Below are 22,237 nucleotides of genomic sequence, written 5' to 3'. Positions count from 1 at the left end.
ATAATATTCCATTGTATGGCTATACCACATATTGTTTATCCACTCCTCAGCTGATGGACATTTGGGTTGTTTGCCCTTTTTGGCTATTCTGAATAATGCTGCTGCGAACATTCACATACGAGGCGTTGTGTAGACATATGAGCATGCAGCTAGGAGGGGAATTGCTGGGTCATGTGATAATTCTATGTATAAACTTTTGAGGAAATAACCTATTTTTGAAGAATATTTAATGATATGAAGAAATGCTCTATTTGATAAAAATACTTTAAAATACATACACCTGCAAGTATCTATCTTTGTTTACTGTAAACGTTACATACTTTGGGATGTATGTACGCATACAAATGTATTGCTGTGCTCTCCAGATTTTCTAGAAGGAATATGATCAATTTCATAATCAGGAATTTTAAAAGTGATTTTTTTTTAAAAAATACAAACATGACCACATTATTCTGCTCCTTAAAAAGCTTTAAGGCTCGTCAGTACTTACCTCATAGGAATCTTTATGCCCTGGGCCCTGCCTAGTCTCTGACTTTCTCTCTCTCAATCCTTCTGCTCTAGAGTACTGTAATTCTTTGTGGTTTCCCAAACATACTGGCTCAGTGCTTTTGCACGAGCTGGACCTCCCATTCTTCATTCTGTCTGCCTCACAGACACCCATTTTCCCATTCAAAAATCCAACTTGGATAAGACAACTATGTCTTGGCCTTTTCTCTTTTAATATATTTTTTATTTTTTAATTTTTTTATTGTATCTTTTCTTTGTATCCCTAATTCCTAGCACAATATTCAACCTAATATATGTGTTGAACTGAACTCCAAATATTTCCACATAACAAAAGAAAGGAATAATGTTTATAGTTACAGGCTATATTTCAGTGTATCTGTTTCAAAGCATGTTGAACAGGATAAAAGATGACAAGCATTTGCAAACTATAATACTAACAGCTAACGGTTATCAAGCACTCTGTGTCAGACTATTTAAGCAAGTAAATTTTTTATGTATTAACTCAATCCTCATATCTTTCCTATGAGGTGGGTGTTATTATTAACATAACTAATATGATCTACAATGTAAGTAATTTTTTTTAGAATTCTTATGTACTGGTACCCATTACCTTTAAGGAGAAATGTTTTTTATAAGAACATTAAAATAATCATAAGCCAGGTTGGAAAAGTCCTAGTTTCACTGAAATCTGTCATTTTATATGGAACTCTAAGAAGGAAAAGAATTGGATATGCAAACATAATGGTACATGGCCAGAGGGAAGTATTTGAACAAAATCTTAAGGATATAAAAACAGAGAGGAGAGCTAGCTGTATTCCGTCAGACTGGGGACAGTCTCAAGGCGAGGCTAAGGAGCTGCATATAGGCAACAGGGAACCCCTGAGGCTTAGGAACCTGACACAGGAGTATCACAAAATCCCAGGGACAAAAAGGCTCAATGAGGAAGAGTCCTGTGCTTCAGAGTTAGAAAGGAAGCAGAAAGTGTTATGCAGCAAAGTGCATAAATTTTTTATTAAATGAAACAAAACAAACATCAACTTTACAATTCAAAATGCTATATTCTTGTTACGAAATAACTTTTGATACGTTCTTGTTCAGAATGAAAGGAGACCAGCATCCTTAAAGACTAACAAGCTTTGGGAAATCAGCCTCCCCCAGGCAGGGTGATCCATTCCATTCTTCCTTGGACAGGCTCCATTTACACCTGTGGCCTGATTAGTGTCCCCTTTTTACTCTCAAAAGTGCCCCTATTTAAACTGGATTGTGATGATGGCTGCACAACTCTATGCATTTGCTAAAAATCATTGAATAATACACTTACAATGAGTAAATCTTATGGTGTATAAACTGTATCTCAATAGTTGTTTTTTAAAAGTCCCAATTTGAATGACAAGTTATATATATGACTTGATCCATATGCCATGGCCTCAAGGCCTTAAAAGTGACTGACATCTGTGGAGGGACAATTCTTCCAAAGAGTTCTTTTCCAAGACAGACATTTTTTTCCCCTACTAAGACAGCTTTAAGGCCAGTGATGTGAAAATAAGACCCTAGCCAAGTCTCAGAGACCCAATGCCATAGAAGCCAACCACTTACAGGCCTTGACACATGCTCCCATTAAAGCTTCATCCACCTCTAAGCACGAAAACAACATTGCCATCACTTAGCCCGATTTGAGTCCATCTAAGCCAGCGTGCGACACCATATGTGGTCCCTACTTGCTTCAAAAGGATACATATAATGTTAAAAGCTTTGGCGTGCTACTGGCTTTAAAAATTAAAGCCAGAAACTTTTCCAACTTCAGCTTTAATTCTGGAATCCAAGAATCCTGAGGGGGGAAAAAAAAGACAATTAGAACATTAAATGCCAACAACATCGTCAAGTTGTGGCCTTTAGGGTAAAAGAACTCTGCCACAGTTACTGAAATCAGAAGCAAGATGTCTTGCCAATGGTGTGATGCTATAAAAAAAAACAAAAAACAGGTTTTAGGACATTTGACCGATTCATTTATAGAAGATTCAAGAGCCCACAGGAGGAGGAGAGAATTGAGTACTTTCATAAACAGGGAAAAAATAACCCTGCCCGTGATTTGAACATTTCATGTGTTTTAAACACAAGCATGACAAGTAACCTTATTAGGTTGAATACCAGAATAATTGAGTACAGTTCAGTCATACGTGGCACTGGCAGGCATACAATTATCACTGAGTTCCTAAAAATCTCCAAAAGAAAGGGACTTATTTCCATAAACCTCATCTGGATAAAGAAAACAGAAAGAAGTTGTTATCTACCTCAAATATGCCATCTGGTCAAGAATTATGATATACTTTTAGTTTGGTCTGTCCCTTAAAAATAGTTTATTTACCTCAAATCATGCTCATTGATAAGGAAAAAACAATGATTTAAACAGTAAAAGAGTAAGTGTCACAAGCAATGGTTTCTCTCAGGACAATGCTCCTTATAGTCTTCAAACAAAAATATCTACCACCCAAACCAAGAAGTTCCCCTAAAAAGGAAGCTATAGCACTAAAAGTTCATGTCCACTGACCTCTCAGATCCTGCCCCATCTCCCCTCATACCTGCCCCATCCGCCCCCACTTCTCTACGGCTCCAATCCTCATCCACACCTCCACCCAATCAGCCTATCCAGTGCATTATTTGACTTTTTGGGAAAAATACTGCCAGATAAGCAGAGAAGTCTCCCATTTTTAAAAGATTTTGTAATTCCCTGACACAACATGATAAGTTTATTTATAATGTGTCTGTTACTGGTTGAACTGTGTTCCCTAAAAAGATATGTTGAAGTCCTAATCACCTTGGAATCTGAGGTCACTGGGAACGGGGGTGTTGTGGTTGTGATCAGTTAAGATGAGGCTGGATTAAAGTAAGCTCTTAATCCAATATGACTTGTGTCCTTATAAGAAGGATATTTAGACACAGACACAAAGAGAAGATGGTCATGTAAAGACAGGGCAGAGATCTGGAATTAAGCAGCCACAAGCCAAGGGACACCTGAGGCTGGAAGAGGCAAGGAAGGCTCCTCCCCTAGAGGCTTCGTAGGGAGCAGGGCCCTACAGACACCCTGATGTCTGACCTCCAGCCTCCCACACTGTGAGACGATAAACCTTCGTTGTTTTAAACCACCCAGTCTGTGATCCTTTGTTGCGGCAGCTGCAGGAAACTAACATAGTGCGCTCCAGCCAAAGGCTCTCTCTGCTCGACCAGACAGAAAACAACCTCTGCTCAGTACCACTAGGTTGGCCAACATAAACCAAGACTTAAAAACAAAACAACCTAAAACATTTGCATGCCCCTAGACACACGATCGTGAGATTATACAATCTTAAAGGCCAGAGGAAAAAAGGTAGATCAGCTACAAAGGAACAGCAAGTAGTCTGATGGCCAACTTCAAAGCAGCAACGATGGGAGGTAGGAGACGAGATAACAACACCTTACGTCCCAAAAGAAAATAATCGTAACTCTAGTGCTCCAAACTGTTTCTGAGAAAGCAACCGATGTTTTCACACAGACAAGAACTAAAGGAAGAGATCCTCAGCTAAAGGAGATTTTAAAGGAACGTACCTGAGGTAGAGGAGAAAATGATCCCAGATGGAAGGCCCTCAACGCTGGCAAGATGGAATAGGAAGCAGAAATACTGGCAAATCTAAGGGTGAACCTATATATATACTGAGTGCATAAAATAACAAAACTTTCTAATTCATGGGGTTGAAATATATAATCAAAATATTTGACAATAATAGCACATAAATTGGGAAGGGGATGAATGAGGTTAATGCATTCTAAGGTCTTTACAATGGTCAGGAAGAGAGTAAAGATACTAACTTAAGATTTTATTATGTATACACACTAAAGTATCTGTGATGACCATTAAAAACATATATTTAGAGAGCAGCAAAAGGAAAAAAATGAAATAAATGACCTTCCATGAGTACTGATGACCTCTAAACTCATGGTCTCTGAAGAACCTGAACTCTGCCTTGGAGCCCAGACCGGAGTGCCCATGGGCCTGCGGGCTGAGCGGGACCCTCCCCGACTCTGCCAGCTCCGCCTGACCTTGACCCACGCTGCAGCCACACCGCCCCGTTGTAATTCTCCTACACAGACGCCCTGGCTGTGAGAAAATCTAACACCCCATTTCAAGTTTCATCTTCTTCCTAATTATTTGATATTTTCAGCCTTCTAGAAGAAGGCGGTAAAACCAAATTTGGACTGACAGAAAAATTAGCACAGTCTTCAGCTTGCTACTCTATACCAAGCCGGCTCTGATGGAATCCGTCAGCTCCCTGACCTTCCGTTTAACAGTTACTATTCAGGAGGGATGAAATCTGTTTTGCTGAATCACAGCAGAAACTCAGAAGGGCTGGGTTTGGAGGAAGAACTGCACCAGTTGTTCAATGGCAGGGGAGTAAGCGCCACACAAATTCCTGGAAACTGAGATCTTTAGACAAAGTATCTAATTACATCAAAATGTCTGTCTCTAAATACATTTCAATAAGCCTCTGGGTGGGACATATTAATTTTAACAAGTCAACAAAAATTACTCTAATAGATAAATATTGTAAATAAATGTTATGGTAAAATGTCAACTAAAATGAAGTATAACAATTAAAAGAGCTAGAGAGAAGTTGCCAGATGGAAATAATATAGTGCACAATCAGGGAGGCAGATACACACCAAGTAAGTGAGAATTTTAACACAAGTCTAAATATACATGGCCAGGGGGAGGGCAGAGCTCAGTGGTAGAGCACATGCTTAGCACACACGAGGTCCTGGGTTCAATCCCTGGTACCTTAGCTAAAAATAAATAAATAAACAAACCTAATTACCTCCCCCTCAAAAAATTTTTTTTTATAGATTAAAAAAAAAATGTCAAAATATACATGACCAGCAACTGTGTAAAATAACCTAGTTTTTCTTTTCAGGCTCCTTGTAATTATAATTGAATAAAGTACATTGTAATTGAATAAACTATCATTTCAATACTACAAAAGTATACACAGAATAATTTAAGAGGTTAGCATATTTTAAAGTATTTATGTCAGTCTGTGTTAACAAGTCTTGGCACACCCAAAAAATCATTTTATGGTACAAGAAAAGTCTGTTACAGCAAATTATCTATACACTCTTTTAAAATATAACATAAGCAAATTTTAGAGTTTTTTAGAGCATCATTCAGAAACCACCAGCATGTACAAAGTGAAACTGCAAAGCTGTCCAGGTTCTGATACAAGATTCAGAGGCTGTCACTTACCTGGAAGAGTTCTTTAAATGAGGGGTGCACCATAGGGTTGGGAACAAAAGGAAGTGCATAGAAAGGGAGAAATTCTGTGGTCTCGCTCAGTGCTGCCCCTTTGGTCTCCAGATAGGTTTTGAAATAGGAAATCCTTTCATCCAGTTCCTCTTTGTCCTACAAGGAAGGGAGGGTGCTTGTCTGAGATCTCCTGTTTGATGCCATTTCACCCCTTCACCCCCTCCTCTCTCTGCGGCTCCTTCAGTTCCAGAACATTGCTGGCATCCTCCCACTCCGGCCCAGCCTGCGCAGTGTCTCCAGTCATCCTAACATCACCCCTGCCTTCATCCCTTCATGAAACTGTCAGGAGTATCAGAGAGCTAGATATATCGTGAGTTCAAATGCTGCCTTTATGCTCTATCATTACCATTTTCTCATATCCTTAAAATTCTTCCCACTCATCATTTTTAATGGCAGAACAAAACCTCATCTTGTGGGTCCATCGTCATTTATTTAACCAATGCCCCCATTATTAGCTATGTACACTGTTTTCATACTTCAGATATTATAAACACTTGTCTGCCTTCCCATGCATGATTCCCTTACAAGAAGTTTTTAGAGGTGAAAAGCATTTTGAAACAGAAGTTTCCATATCATTATTGCTTTCCTTTACTCAGCTAACTAAGAACTGATCTTGCCTGCTTCCCTGCTTCCACATGGAATCCCAGGTCCCCAGCAGGGTTTCCATTTCCTCTCGGGCATCAGTGAGTGGGTCCTCCCTGGCCCCACCAGTCACGTCCCTCACCACCTCACACTCACGCCATCACACTGCATCTCACTTCACCTGCATCTTGAAGCACCTCCCTAGCCACTGGACTTTAAACATTTATTGATTTTTTTTTCAATCTTACAGCAAAATGGAAAAATTAGAAAAATAAAAATAAATACAAAGAAAATGAAAATCTCCTTTGCTGGCACCCACGAGTACCATCCAAACAAACAGCCTTCCAAGAATGGCCCCCACAATGTACTGTAAAGCTGCTCCCTCCACGCTGACCCCTCCTATGGCCCCCTGACATTTTAATAAGTTAACACAGGCCCTGGCCCTGGGGGCAGTAGTCAGTGCGTGGAGAAGCCACACAACAATGCACATGGTTCACAGAAGCTAAATTCAACCCATCACCCAAATGAGCTTTCACAAACAAGCATACTATTTTCCCCCTGTTGAAGCTTATATTTATCTTTTAATATATGGTTGAAAATGTGGTCTAAATATTTGTTCTTTTAGATATGCATGTATATATTTTAAGTTGCCAAATAAACTTTATTTTGCTGAGCTTTCAAAAATCTGAGGTACTCAGGAAAATGCAGCTTTCATTACAGAAATGATTAACTTTCTGTATAAATTAGAAAATAAACTGCTGGGAATGAGATAGAAAATCACTCATCAAAACATAAGATGCCTACTCCTTAGAAGTAATATGGTAAATTGGCCACAAAACTAAATTAATGCCCACTTGCAAAACACAACAGCTAACATTCTCATCTAACACACCATTTGGACCAACCCACACCACATGGTGAACCTACAGGTCTCCCTGCGGAGTGTTTCAGAAGATAAATGGCAAAATGGATGTGAAGATAGAATTCCAACTTCTGGGCGAGGGAGTCACCATCTCGGATGGAACTGGGCACGTGCTCCTCCCACAAATCGAAGAACATCTTCTGGTCTCCACTGTCAAATGCAGCAAGGAGGTCCCTCTGGGGAGAAGACATCACACTGAACCCCAGTCATAAGGGATGCCCCTTCTCCCAACACCCCAAATTCTCACACCCTCCCAGCACCTTGGAAACCCCATATACTCCATCGTGTCAGGGTGAGGAGAACTGGGTCTCCTTTTCAGAGGGAAGAGAGAGGAAAACAGAGCCCCAGCAGGCTTCAAACTGCTTAGGCTGAGAATCCTGCAAACTGATCCTGGTTTTCCAGCCCTTTGCAACATCAGAGCTGAGCATTCTAAAGAACAGATGCAACACAAGGTCTCTGAAATGGAAGGAACCAGGCATAGGCCAAAGATTTGAGCACACGAATACACTGAAGTCACCCTTTGGACTTGCTGACTCTCGACCCACAACGGATGAAAAAAGGCCAGACCCAGAGCCCAGCCAGATCTCAGAACAAACCACACACCTATGGACCCACTGACGGCCCGGCTGCCCAGTCCCCGCGTGGCCAGGAGCTCAACCACATGGAGCGCAGTCTGTCCCAGGCCAGGGAGGTGGGCGCTGCCACCTGCCCACTGTGGCCAGAAGCACGTCTGGTGCAGAGGGCGCCGTGGGAAGCAACCACAGACCCAACAAACCCACACAGTGACTGCCCGGGCCCTCCAGGTCCAGAAACAAAGAGGCACAGGCTGGAGATGGAGGAGGGAGCACAGGCCTGGCACCAGCCCGACCTCGGAGCGCGCGAGTCTGGCTCCGCGGGGCAGAGGCAGCTTCCCGAGCCACCATGCAGCAGTGGAAATAGAGAATTTTGGAGAAAGGAGGTGGCAATCATCATGCCGCTTGTCTCACAAGAAGAATGATAACTGACCCATCACAAATACCTGCCGCATAAATCTGCAGATCAGAGTTTAAGGCAGAATTGAAAGAACTTCCTGATAGTTCAAAACAATGTGACTCACGTGGTTCTCCTTTTTGTATCAAATGCTCAATATACTCAGACCTACATTTTTTGCTCAATTGCAAAAGCTTTTCTCAGACTGGATTTTCTGTAGAATCACCAATTCCTCCAACCAGCATCACAATTATTTACCACCATTATTTGGTCATTGTTCTTTTATGGTTTTTTTTTTTAAGTTTTTACACTTTTTCTGTAAAATTGTTTCTTTTTTTAAAGTTACATATTCTATTTGCTTTTAATCAAGCTTTTTAACATTATAAAATGAGAGTGTATAGAGAACAATGTTACAGTGTTTGGTTATCCTTAAGTCAAAGACATTTTCTGGTAAAGAACTTTCAAATGTGGATATTATAAAAAATGTTCTCTGTGTCATATGACAGGGAACAACTGTCTCTGAATACTGTCTTACTCTAGAAGGTACTGGCATACATTTCAAAGAGACTCAGAATTTTTCAGAATAAGCCCTACAGTGGTAATAAATAAGCCCGCCTCAAAATCGGCCTCTTTCTGTTCCTCAGCCGTGGAAACAGGGAAGGATAGCAGGTCAACAACTGTGGGCAGGACGGGGCCGAAACAAAGCACAAGCCATCACGGACCTCCAGGAGAATTTGGGGAGCCTAGTCAAAGGATCCTCTTTCCTTGCTACTGGCTGATGCTAAGCTGAAGGGGACTCTCCCAAGGGCTGTGCGGCTGGGGCCTGGCCCCGCTCAGGCTCACCTCTGAGCTCCGAGCAAACCTGAGAGGTGCAGTGACCACGTGAATGGGGAGCGCAGACTCTCATGGGTACTTTACAGCTTGGAGTCAAGGTATTTTCTTAACATGGCTTGACAAAGTCTACACGTCAAATGGCCCATCCACAGTTTATTTGTTTATTCTAAACTCTACATCTGTAGACCTAGGGTCACAAATCTTTGCTGTGTCATCATAAGCCCAATCTGTGAATTGTATTCTGTACCTGGAAACGGTCCCTGTGTTTAAAATAGTATCTACACATAAAGCAATCCGGTGTTACAACTCATAGGGTCACAAAATATTAACTTCTCGAATGTAAGCCATGATCACAGCCAGAATGACCAAGATCAAAAAATTTACACACCAATAATAATCACCTGTAAACACACAGACACATACACACAAACACACACACACACACTCACACATTCTTACAGAACTGTGCTTAGTGAAACTCTCCCTTTGCTGAGTGTCACTGACACTTAGCAAATGTTGCTAAACCACTGCTCCAGGTATTTTTGTTTGGGAAATCTATAATGATGGAGCATAGCTGTTTACCGAATGAGCAGGAAAGACCTGCTTATGGACAATCATAAAGTTTCAGGGTCTCTCCAGTTAAGAACAGCCTCTGTTTCCATGTCCTAATAAAGATTATATTCTTGTTTCATGTTCTGGAATGTTTGCTTTGGGGTTGGGAGGAACCATCAGGCTGCCCTTCGACAGGGGAGTCTGTGTCTGAAGTGGCGGCAGCTCAGCATCTGAGTGCCTGAGGGCCGGAGGGACGCTGGGCAGAGCGCACAGCCCCACTCGAGCTCCGCAGGCCACTTCGACGGTGCCCCTGCTCAGCGGTACCCTGTGCCAGGCCCCTGGGGAGTCAGGGGTCAGGAGCAGACAGGCGGTGGCTATGGCCTGACCTACAGCCACTCAGTGGAACTCTCAAATCAAGTCTCATATTTTTCCTGGAAGTATGTACATTGAAACAAATAAATTTATTAAAGTAATAAAATGCAAAGCTGAAGTATGGTGTTTCGGGAAATGGGATGTTCTCCTGTCACTGGACATGTTCAAGGTGAACCAATGGTTGGAATAAGGACTTTTAAGGTCCTTTCTAACCCTGAGAATTGAGGACCATATAATATCTGCCCTCTGCAGCTCACTGCAAGGGGCTCACGGCTGCTCAGGCCTTCCTTTGACAGGATGCTGCCTTGCATACAACTCTTGCTCCCTGGCCCCTCCAACCACCCCAAATTAGAATGCAAGCACCATGCGGGCAGAGGTTGGTTTGGTTTTGTTCACCACTGTGTCCCCAGGACCTAGAATGACTAACCTAAAACTTCCCAGGTTGGGAACCACATTTGTCTCAGTTTCTAAGCATTGCGTGGTTTCCTCTTTTTCTTCTTCCCAAGAAATGTATGTGAAAGATCTTATGTTCCACCCATTTCCTAGGCAGGGTACAGAGACTTGAAGCTGACATTACTAATTTATCCATAAACATCTGCACAGTCTAACCATCACTCTGCCCAGGTCCCCTGAAACGATTCCACCATTCTCTTACGGCAGCATTTTTTTACAAGTTGGGAACATCTTGATTATCTACAGAAATCAAAAAAAGTAAAATATTACCTGGATTATCAATGATTTGGAGTCCCTTAAGGAGCCACATGCTGACTTAGATAATGGTTTTCCTTTTATTTTGCATTCTTTTGAAAATGTTTTCAAGGTATCTTCAAATTCAGGCAAAATCCAAATACTATTTAAAAAAGAGCATAAGTATACATATATTTCTCTGTTTTAACATCAACAAAGTAACTATCTTTGGTGTAACTGTACCAGCTCAAAATGTTATCACAAACTTATAATGGGGTTAATGAACTCTCATCTTTGGGAGAAGTAACTTGGGGTCCAGCTTAGAATTTACTTATCAATATATACACTAAAAGCCTAGAAAGACAGTATCATAAAAAACATTTATTTACAGAAAATATATTTGTTTTCAAAAGGAACATGTGGGTTGTATGATTCATTATATTCGTGGAAAATAAGAAGGTACGTGCGGCAGTTTGAAAAAGGCAAAAGTGATCGGCAGAAGGCCTGCTGGCTTAGGTCTAGTAGGTCTCTGGGAATTTGTTACTTGAAACAGAGGGATTAGAAATAATGCCTGTCCCTGAGAACAACAGGTAAGTGCTTAAAGATGGGCAAGGTCATCAGCGATCTTCAAGCCTGCACTAAGGACCACCAGCAGTTGTGAAATGCCCCACCTTGCGTTGTTGACATCCAGTGCTCCGCACTTCTCCGCCCCCTTCTCAGGTTGTGTCAGTCACACCTTTCTGTTTCCACCTCCTCTAATTATGCCTATCTCCCCAGGCTCTCTCCACAACCCCCTGCTGTGACAGCTTGGAAAATTTATTCCTGGTCACGCCAAATTCCAAAGGTGCATTCCCAGGCGGGTGCCTCATCCTGGTTCCAGTGCCAGGACTCAGTGTCTAATGGACAGTCCAATCACACAGTAAAACAGCAGCAACCATTTCTTTAGCAGCAGCTGTGTGCTGGCCCCCTGCTAAAGCAGTAGAGGATACCAGCAGCAGAGCACAAGGCTTGGGTCCCACCCTTGAAAAGCCTTCAGTGCAGGACACCAAAATGCCCGTGAATAGGTAACAAGTTAAACAGGTGATGCGGCCACTCCTCGAGGCAGGTCTCAGGAAGACATTCATACTACATTACTGTTGACAGATAGAACAATGTGTGTGGTATCATCGCTTTTGTAAAACAAACTACAGTCATGTGGATATATTTTGAATATTTGTAGAAAAAAGTCTGAAAAGATAACACACTAAACCATTAACAGTGGTCACTGCAGGGGTAGAGCAGGGAAATTCACTATTTCTATTTCTACACTTTTCAAATCTTTTATCACAAACATATGTTGCTTTTATAACTTTCTTTGAAGGAGTCCTGCAAAGCAGCTTAAGATTTCGGTTGAGCTATGAAAACAAAATATAAATACATGGAAAACTATAAAATGGAAAAAGATAGATGTATTGTAACGACAGAAACATTACAAGGCACTGTAGAATTTGTTGCTGTTGTAAAATACAAGCTTTACAAGTTTTCAAGATCCCTTTTTCTGTGACCTGTATTTTGTAAAACATACCTCTTTCACGAGTCCAAGTAATTCCGATTCGTGAGCCAGAATATCCTCCATACTGAACTGTTACTATTAATTCTCACAGCAAAAATCTCTACAAGGCAAAAACATAAGACAAAGGCTTTCATTTCAACCATCTGTATAATCACAAAAAGATCCTGTGGCGGGCAGAATAATGGCCCCCAAAGCTGTCCATGGCTGAATCCCCAGAACCTGTCAATGTGTTAGGTTGATGGCAAGGGGCGATTAAGGCTGCAGGTGGAATTAAGGTTGCTAATCAGCTGACTTTAAAACAGGAACAGTAGCCTGGATTATCTGGTGGGCCCAGTGTAATCCTTATCAGGGAAAGGGGGAAGCAAGAAGGTCAACGTCAGTGTGATGCAAGTGGAAGAAAGACTCGACCAGGCGTCGCTGACCTTAAAGAGAGAGGAAGAGCCAGCAACCAAGGGATGCAGGCAGCTTCTAGAAGCTGGAAAAGGCAATAAATGGATTCTCCTTTGGAGCATCCAGAGAGAAACAAGCCCTGCCAACACCCTGACTTTAGTCCAGTGCAACCCATTTCAGACTTCTGACCTCCAGAACTGTAAGGTAAGAAATCTGTGCTGTTTTTAAGCCACTAAGTTCACAGGTAGTATATTACAACAGCATTAGGAAACACAGTGGCCTAAAGTCAAAAGGAATTCTCTCTTCTACGACAATTGCTTAAAATGAATGTGGATTGGAGGATGGTGTAAATGTCAAGGATCGCTGGTGAGAATGTGGAAGATTATTTTTATTTTTCAGTTTTCTAATATGCAAACATGTAGTAGGTGTAATTCAAATAGTCAAGACCACAGTGCATTTAGAACAAAATAGAGTTTAATGATAAGGTCAATCCATTTACTTTAAGAAAGGATCTGCACTAGAATTAATGTGATGTAAATGAACACAGAGTCACCAATCCCTCACTCTGCTTCCAAGTAAAAAACATTAAACATTCACAAAAGAGATCAGATACTGCTTACTTAAAAGAAATCTTCAATGTCTCGCAAAGACCACAATCATTCAGCCTATGGTATTGGGAGAGGAGGTGGTGTGCATTTGCACGCATGTTATCCACACCCAGGAGATGGATTCCACGAGGAAGACACGTGTTCACTTGGCATCCTAGAGCCTGGCACACCATAGGTGTTCAAATATACTTACTGAACAAATGGAAATAATTTCAGATATGGAGGAAAACAAAGCAAAGAAGGAGACAGAGAGTGGAGGAGAGGGTTCTTGGGTCATTTTAGATCAGGTCTTCATAGAAGGCCTCCCTGGGAATGGGACATTTGAGCAGAGATGTGAGAAAGCGAGCACTTCCCAGATCTGGGGAGGAGGGACGCGTGAGTGCTGAGCACTCATGGGGGCTGCGGGTGCAGCTCCAGGAGGAGAGCAGGCAGTGAGTGAGGTGCCAGCGCCAAGTCAGTAGGTCTGTGTAGCTAAGGGGCTAGGAAGGCAGGAGAGAGCGCTGAGGAGGGGACCGACCCACCCTGACTTACGGCGTGTATTGAGTACTGTGTCTGCCTGTGTGTGTACCGAGAAGAGGCTGCAGGACCATGGACGGAAACAGGGGACACCAGCAGTGATGAGGGAAGTTGGAACCAGCGAAAGCAATCTTGTGAACTGTTCTGACTCCAGGTGTAAAAGGCAGAGGTGGTCAACTGCCAAGGAACAGGGTATGGAATGTGAGGGGACAAGGTGAAGGGGGACACTTGGGGCCTGAGCAGTTGGGGGAACAGTGTGCCACTTGCTGAACTGGGGAAAATTAGGGAGGAACAGTCTGAGAGTTAAATTAAGAGTTCTCTTTTGGCCATAAATCTGCGATGCATCTTAGACATTCAAGTTGGGGTGCTGAAGAGGCTGGTGGAGTAAAGGAATAAGTGGGAGCTGGAGAGAAGCATTTGGAAGTTATCAGCATGAAGAGCACATTTCAGAAGATGAGCATCCTAAACAGATGTGACCTCCTCGGGAGGAAGTGTAGCCAGGAGAGGAGGGCAGGCCCAGGCTGAGCCCTGGGGCACTCAGCACTGAGGGGTATGGAGAGGGCAGCAGCAGATGGGAGACCAAGCAAGATCAGAGACCTATCAGCGAGACACAACCAGGACACTGTGACATCCTGGAAGCCCAGTGAAGGTGCTTCCCGTGTCTACTGTGTCTGTGTGGTCAAGGAAGACGAAGGCAGAAGAACTAATCCCTGGATTTGGGAACATGGAGTGTGACAGTGACCTTGATAAGAGTGGTAAGGACATGAACCTGACTGAAAAGGGTTAAAAAGAGAGAAAGAGAAGTAAAGGAGAGTCAAAAAGGAGAGGAGAGATGGTGTGGTGGCTGGAAAGAGATGGGAGGTTTTTAAGACTTTTAAGGAAGCTCCATACTGTTTTCCATAGTCACTGCACCAATTTACATTCACACCAACAGCTACCATATGATCCAGCAATCCCACTCCTGGGTGTATATTCAGAGAAAGCTCTAATTTGAAGATACATGCACCCCAATGTTCACAGCAGCATTATTTACTATAGCCAAGACACGGAAGCAAACTAAGTGTCTGTCAACAGGTGAATGGGTAAAGATGTGATATATATATATGTATATATATATTTATATATAATGGAATATTATATAACTATATATGTAGTGGAATATTACTGAGCCATAAAAAGAATGAAATTTGCAGCAACATGGATGGACCTAGAGACTATCATAGTAAGTGAAGTGAGTCAGAAACACAAACATTATATGATATCACATATATGGAATCTAAAACTAATACAAATGTATTTATTTACAAAACTGAAACAGACTCACAGACATTGAAAACAAACTTATGGTTACCAAAGGGAAAGGGGGGGATGGAGGGATAATTAGCAGTATGGGATTAACAGATACACACGACTATATATAAAATAGATAAACAATGAGGATTTACTGTATGGCATAGGGAACTATACTCAATGTCTTATAATAACCTATAATGGAAAAGAATCTGAAAAAAAAAAAGACTATATATATAACTGAATCACTTTACTAGACACCTGAAATCAACACAATATTGTAAATCAACTATACTTCAATAAAAAATAAAAATAAAAAATAAAAAGGAAGACATTTCAGCAGCGTGCTTGTAAGTTGATAGGAATGACCCAGTTAGAGGAGGAAAAATGGATGATACAGAAGAGAGAGGAAACGGTTAAAGAAGCAATGTCCTTGATGCAGCCAGTGTCCAGTGAAGCCCAGGCCTTAGACAGGGGCAGGGACAGAGGGATGGCAGAGGATATGGGTACTGACCAAAGAAATGGACAGGTTTGGTGATGAGAGGTGAAACAAGAAACAGGGTCATCAGCTGAGAGTAAGAGGCATGTTGGTATTTTGATGAGAACGGAAAGTGGGAACCAAATCAACTATGCATACATGGCAGGGTTTCCAGTACTGACAGTCTGCTTGAGATATGGACTCTAATCCCAAACAGAACCAGTCTGCACCATTTTGCAGTTTTCTCCAGCCACTTTCAGCTGTCTGAGTTAGGTTAACCAGGGTGAGGTTTTTCCAGGAGAGGTGAAAGAGAAAACAAGTGTAATAGGGATGGAGCACTGAAGCCAAGCTACGTGAAGGATGGCGGGAGGAAGGGTGCATAAGGGGGTTACCAGGCAGTGAAAACGTAACGGGGTCACAGACCTGCCTCAGAGGCACACTACAGTGAGCTTGAAAGATAAAAGGTGGTGGTGTAAGTGGGATAAATACTTGAAATCAAGATTTTAAAAGTAGTGCAGTAATAAAAAGTTCATGACCGCAGAAGTGGGTGGATGAGGAGGATGGAGGAAAAAGGTGCCTATGAGTAAAGGAGGATGAAGAAACCTGTGCGGCCAGGATGTTGAAACCTCTCAAAATGAAGCAGAGGAGGTGTAGAGGTAGACACCGTAGTCTTCAAGGGAAAAAACCATGGGAAAGCCCACAGCGTGTACTTCAAAGGAAGGGGGCAGTGATTGGGAAGCAGCAGTGAGGAGCAGGGAGGACACCAACCCCGCCTGCACTTCCAGGCCTGCCAGATACAAGGTGTGAGGAGAAAGACTGCTATCGTCTGGGGCCATCCACCTCTCCAGCCTTCCTCTGGACCAACCACCACTCCCATTCCTGGCTGGCTCCCTTCTAGCACTTCCCCACTTCTTAAGCTCCAAGAATAGTGAATGCCCAGCCACTACCCTTACAAAATGCTCTTTCACGATTCTAAGCCCTCTGATGTACTCTTCTTCAACTTGTGGACAAACTTGACTCATCATACTTAGAGCTTGACCTCCTTCAGGAATTCTTCCAGGAACCCCTCTCCTTCCTTCCCCATCATGGCAATTCTCTCCCCTCTGGGGTACCTCTGTAATCTACATTTACTTCTATAGTTATACTTTTTACCCTCTTTATAAAGGCAGGGAGCTATATTTAAATTTTGTATCTCCAGAACCTAGCAGAGTGCCTGGCAGGCATGGTAAACACCCATGACATCTGACAAATAAATGAAGCCCAAGCAGAGAGAAAGGCATTTTTGAAAGCCCTGGAACAAGACAACTTTGTTGTTTTGAGAATTCAAGATCCTTCCAACCTCAGGGCCTTTGCACATACTGTTCTCTCTGCCTACAACGCTTTCCCCCTCTTTCTTCACCTGGCTAACCTCTGTGCTTCATAAGCATCACTTCCTCAGAGAAGTTCTTCATGACCATCATTTGAATAAGATTCTGCTACTATCATCTGTCAGTGAACATGAGCCATCATTGGGTATTCTATTACTCTGACATTCTTGGAAATACAGAATTTTCTGTAAATCTTTATATCATAGTAAGTTCATTTATTGAGGACTTATTGTATGCTAGGCAACATGCAAAATGCTTCACATTTAATTTTCACAATAAATCTGAAAGATGAATATGATTTATATTCTCCTTTCACAGATGAGGCAACTGAGGCTCAGGAAGGTTGAGATGCTCCCAATAACTCAACTAGTAAGTAACAAAGTAGAAATTTAAATCCAGATTGATATTAACCACTACACAGTATTACCTCAAAGCGTGGACCACCTGAATGAGAATCACCTGGGATGCTTGTGCAAATGAAAATTCCTAGCACCACTCTGATCTTACTGAACACAATGGCAAGCACAATGCCCAAAAATTGTTTTGAACAATCCCTCCGGATGACTTTTATGCAGTTGAGAACCACGGTTCTATGCAAAAACCAGAGAAAACTTCTTCAGTCACTCTTGAGGGTTGCAGTGGCAGCTTCTGGATTTCTATGTAACAGGGATTTAGGGCCTACAAGCTGGCTGAATTAAGGGTTAGACTATGGGATCTTTCGGGGAGACGAATTTGTATAGCAAGCGTCCCGCCTTTGCTTAGATTGGATCAAGTCTGGACTTAACCTGGGTGCCTGGGGAGAGGGGTTAGCTGATGTGGATAACGGAACATAAGGGATGGATATAAAAGCCCCAGGTCACCCTCTCAGACGCCACAGCTGGACGATTTGGGCCCCCTCCAAGTTTGGCTCACTGCAGCAAAGATCAGGGACTACTTGTGGGAAGCAGCTGGGCCTGTCCCTGGGATGTCCAGGCTGCCGCCCCGGGCGCACGCCAGAGGAAGAGCTCAGGGCAGCAGGCGAGAAGTGGGGGCATCCGGCAGAGGCTGCCGAGTTGGCGCGTCGGGATAGTCCTCTGGGGAGGGGGCTCAGCAGAATCTCAACCCTTTGCTCCTCGCCGTCACTGACCCATCACTGCTCATCCCCGTTTGGAGACAGCGGGCTCAGGGATGGCCCGGCCGCGTCCGGGGACACGCTTACCTTCTGCTTAGCCGCGGGCACACGCGCCTACCCGGCCCGGTCGCCACTTCTCCAGCCGTCGCCCCGGCAACCGCCGCCGCCGCCAGCCTGGCATCACGTGGAGAAGCGCAGCCAATCACAGGACGCGACCGGAGCGGAGCATCCTGGGTCGAAAGGCGGAGCCTAGGGAGCTCCGCCCCGAAGCTTCCAGGCGGCGGAAGTGAAGTAGGGGCTAGTGTCGCAGGGTCTCCCATTTCGTGGTCACGTCTTCCGTCCTTTACCCCACGACTTCCCATTCGTTCATTTCCGCAAGTATTGCTCCTGTAGTTGTGCCTGGCTCTTGGGATGAGACCGAGCAGGCTCAACCCGTAAACTCTAGGAGCTCATTGTACCACAGGGAAAACAAAACCGGCAAGAGATTACAGCAAAGTGTGTTGGGGCTGCGGTCAGGGGCGGGGAGGAGGGGGAGGCGTCGTTATTCTCATTTTATAGGAGCGACCCAGGGCCACCTTAGAACCGAGAATGTCACCCAATGTCACCTGCCTTAAACCTCCAGGCACCAGGGTTCCACCCCTTTACAGGGATTTTAGAGAAACTTTTTCCCACATGAAATGTAGGTTTTTAAAAACAAAACAGAAGTACAGATCCTCCCTCTCCTTGCACGTGGTGTCTCTGAACTGAAGTTCACCAGCACTGAATGAGCACCTGCGAGTCACCCAACTCTGGGCTGGAGGCTGAGAAGATGGCTAGAGATGGAGGAAATCCCTCCCCTCCAGGCACTGAGTCCCAAATCTCCATGTTTCCATCTTCATGCTTCCAGGAAGGTGGAGACCAACAAAGACAGAGACAGGGACAAGGGCATGGAGAAGGTAGGTGAGCTTGCCTTTGAAGAAGCCCTAAGATGATCTGTGGCCATCACCACAGACCCCAGCCCTGCCAGTGCTCTTTTGAGATCACTGAGGTTGTTTTCAAAGAAAGGTTGTATTTAGCAGGAAGAGACACCTTGTCCAGGTAAGATGTATTAAAAATAAATCTCCCCGTTCATAATAATAAAAGTTAGCATTTATTGTTGTCTCACATGTGCCAGGGGTTGCCAGACAAAATACAGGCAACCAATTAAAATTTAATTTCAGATGAGTTTTTTGTTTGTTTGCTTTTTGTTTTTTTTTGGGGGGGGGGGTTTGGGGGGAGGTAATTAAGTTTATTTATTTACTTATTTTTTTAATGGAAGTATTCGGGATTGAACCAGGACCTTGTGCATGCTAAACATGAGCTCTTCCACCAAGCTGTAACCTACCCACTTGGATGAGTTTTTAGTATAAGTATATCCCCAATATTGCCTTGTTTTATTGTGCATACAGGACATTATATTGTTCTGTATTTTTATTTGCTAAATATGGCAAACCTATGGGATCCCACTTAGCATTGTGCTAAGTGAATTATGTAGATTATTTAATCCTCACACCACATCTGTGAGATAGACAATATTTTCAGGGTTTTACAGGTTAACAATGTTGTACTTTACCTGAACCCTGTGCTCCTGGAAAACAGTGATGGTTGAGAAACCCCCCACCCTTTTATGTTCTGGGGAGTAGCTTACCAAAAAGAGCTACCCATCCTCTTGTGACTTAAATAAGGCTCACTGACCACTCTTTCATGACTCCTGTAAGATTCATGGATGATGCCCTTGTTTACCAGTGGCAAGGTCAAATATAGACCTGTCTCCATTTGCCTCAACCTGCTGACAAGGCTAGACACAGACCTTTAAATTTCCTGTACTTTGTCTCATGGTTGATGAGCTAAGAACTGTTTGTGCCTCCCTGACACTAGTTAGACACAGAGATAAACATTTCCTGTTCAGGTAATTGACTGAGATCTCCCCTGGTTGCAAGATTATCCCAACTGTAAATCATTCTACCTGTAACTGTCTACCCTCACCCCATACAAATCCAAGGTCAAACTGCCTTGTGGAGACACTCTAATGTCTAACCTGGGGTGCTCTCCCTATTGCAATGGCCTGAATAAAATTAACCTCCTTGCCTGTCCAGATTTTGTCTTTGACAAGATGAATAACACAGGTTAAGAAACTCTTCCAAGTTCACACAGCTAGGGAGTGTGCGAACCCCTAGAACCAGAACTGAACCCAAGACCTTGTGCCTTTGAACCCTAGGCTCTTAGCTATAATAAGAATCATTCCTGCTTTGTTCTCTGTTACAAGTTCATTTATCTGACTGGCAGGAGTTTGGTCACTGTGGTGGCTATTCTCTTTGTCTGCCCAGCATCCTTTCCCCTCTGGTAATGCACCGCACACCCCCACCCCTGACCACAGAAATAGGCATCACACCCCAATCTGGACCAATTTTGCCGCATCCCTCTGGGCAGTGATTGGTCCAGGATAGGCATGTGATCCAAGCTGATCCAATGAGAGACTCCTGGGGTTTTTCTGTTGAAGTTAGTCAGGCCATTGTAAAATGAGACTCCAGGTCGGCCTACTGCAATGTTCTTCATCACATGGAAAGGCCTGAGAAAATGAAGCTGTTACCTAGGGAGATGCAAAGAGAGCATGTTGGGGACATCAAATCTTTGGCCCTAGATTCCTGAGTTCCCCGGAGCAGCCCTCACTCCATCCATTCTGTGAGTCACCCCCATCCCCACCCCAACATCCTTCCAATCAACCATCTTTTTCATTTCAACTGGTTCTAGCTGGGTTTCTGTCACTTGCGACCAAAAGAGGCCTGACTATTACAGACATAAATTTTCATATGTTATATCAATGAAAAGTGGCTTTAATAATGGGTTTATTATCAATTAAACAATGTAAGTTTACTTTCTTATTAAAAAAAATCCAGGGGTAGCTTCTTACCAGCAGCTCAGGTTGCTTCTTTGTGACTGTGGATGATACTGGAATAAGTAGATACAGTCAATAAATATTTAAACTGCAATAATTCCTTACTTATAGTTTATTTTAAGACTTCTTTCAAATCCTAGAACACTTGGGTTGAGCTTAATACAAGAATTAAATTGAAAACATCTCTAAATCAAACAGTATATTTAACCTACTTGATATAGTCTTATAAGAGTACAAAGAATACTTTCATCACAAAGGCAAAACAGCTTAGGTCTGAAGCTTCATCTGGACAGGACTCATGTTGGCCCTGCACTGTTTGTTCCATGAGTTCTAAGCAGTATGCTGAGCAACTGCCTAAGCTTCTCAACTCTCAGGACTTGCCAAAGCATCCCATTGGCCCTATATGCTCTTGTTTGACCACTCCAGTTTTTCCAGAGTGGGACACATACTGCCACTGGGCCCAAGATGATTTTCTAAAATGTTTAATTATAAAAATCTCAATCATATACAAAAGTGGAGAGAATCATTTAATGAATCTGCATGAACCCCTCACTCAGATTCTAAGATTATTAAGATGTTGCTCCTGGGAAAAACTTGACCCCAAATTCAATTCTTAGAATATGCAGAACACTTCAGGGGAGGTGGCCATCCTTGCACTGGACAGCAAAGGGAATGACTGAGCTGTGCATTCAGGGACAAACCTGAGTCTTCTGCAGCCCCCAGCCCTATGTGGGCCCCAACCCTTGCACACCTTAGGGGTCAGAAGCCGAGCATCTCTGTGGCATGCTACTCAGCTCTTGAATGAATCCATCTTTGCAGCTATAGCAGGTAACTGCCTGGATACTGTCTTTGTTGAAGAGCAAAGAGCTGAGACTGCAAGCAGAGGAAGAGCCCCAAAAGGAGGGGCTGGTAAAGGGCATCCCCTGCCCAGTTGAATAAAAGGATTAGGCCACCTACATTAAGTCCTGTAAGGCTGACGCACACAGCCAAAGCTTGCAGCCCTCTAGACTAAGCTCAGCTTGCCTGGTCTCCAAGCTCCTGTGGGGGAGTTCAGACCAGGAGCATGTCTCTGAGCAAGTGCACGGCTTGGATCTAATCAGAGGGTTGGAGGAGGAACATACTGAAATACCAGGCACCAGTCAAAAGACGCTGCTTAGGCAAAAAATATTTCTTTCTAGGAAAGTTGAGTTTTGGTCACTCACTGCCCAAAACTCAGGATGTGTGGGGGTTTCAGAGCCATCTGTCTTTTGGGCT

At 43.2% G+C, this 22,237-nt stretch overlaps 1 protein-coding gene across 1 annotated transcript in view; it reads right to left on the bottom strand.

Moving 5' to 3' along the window:
* The window catches only part of ARMC9 (armadillo repeat containing 9), a 143,598-nt gene extending 125,304 nt beyond the window's left edge, over positions 1-18,294 (bottom strand). Inside the window, 7 exon segments of the mRNA XM_006183280.3 lie at positions 2,243-2,335; positions 5,780-5,935; positions 7,349-7,519; positions 10,794-10,904; positions 10,906-10,920; positions 12,322-12,409; positions 18,157-18,294. Of these exon segments, the coding sequence (XP_006183342.2) occupies positions 2,243-2,335; positions 5,780-5,935; positions 7,349-7,519; positions 10,794-10,904; positions 10,906-10,920; positions 12,322-12,372 (597 nt within the window). The 5' untranslated portion in view covers positions 12,373-12,409; positions 18,157-18,294.
* Positions 18,295-22,237: the final 3,943 nt, after the last annotated feature.

This window comes from Camelus ferus, chromosome 5 (assembly GCF_009834535.1).
Source record: "Camelus ferus isolate YT-003-E chromosome 5, BCGSAC_Cfer_1.0, whole genome shotgun sequence".
Classification (NCBI taxonomy): Eukaryota; Metazoa; Chordata; class Mammalia; order Artiodactyla; family Camelidae; genus Camelus; species Camelus ferus.
Note: the sequence above shows the minus strand (reverse complement) of the source record. Positions and strands in the feature narration are given on the sequence as shown.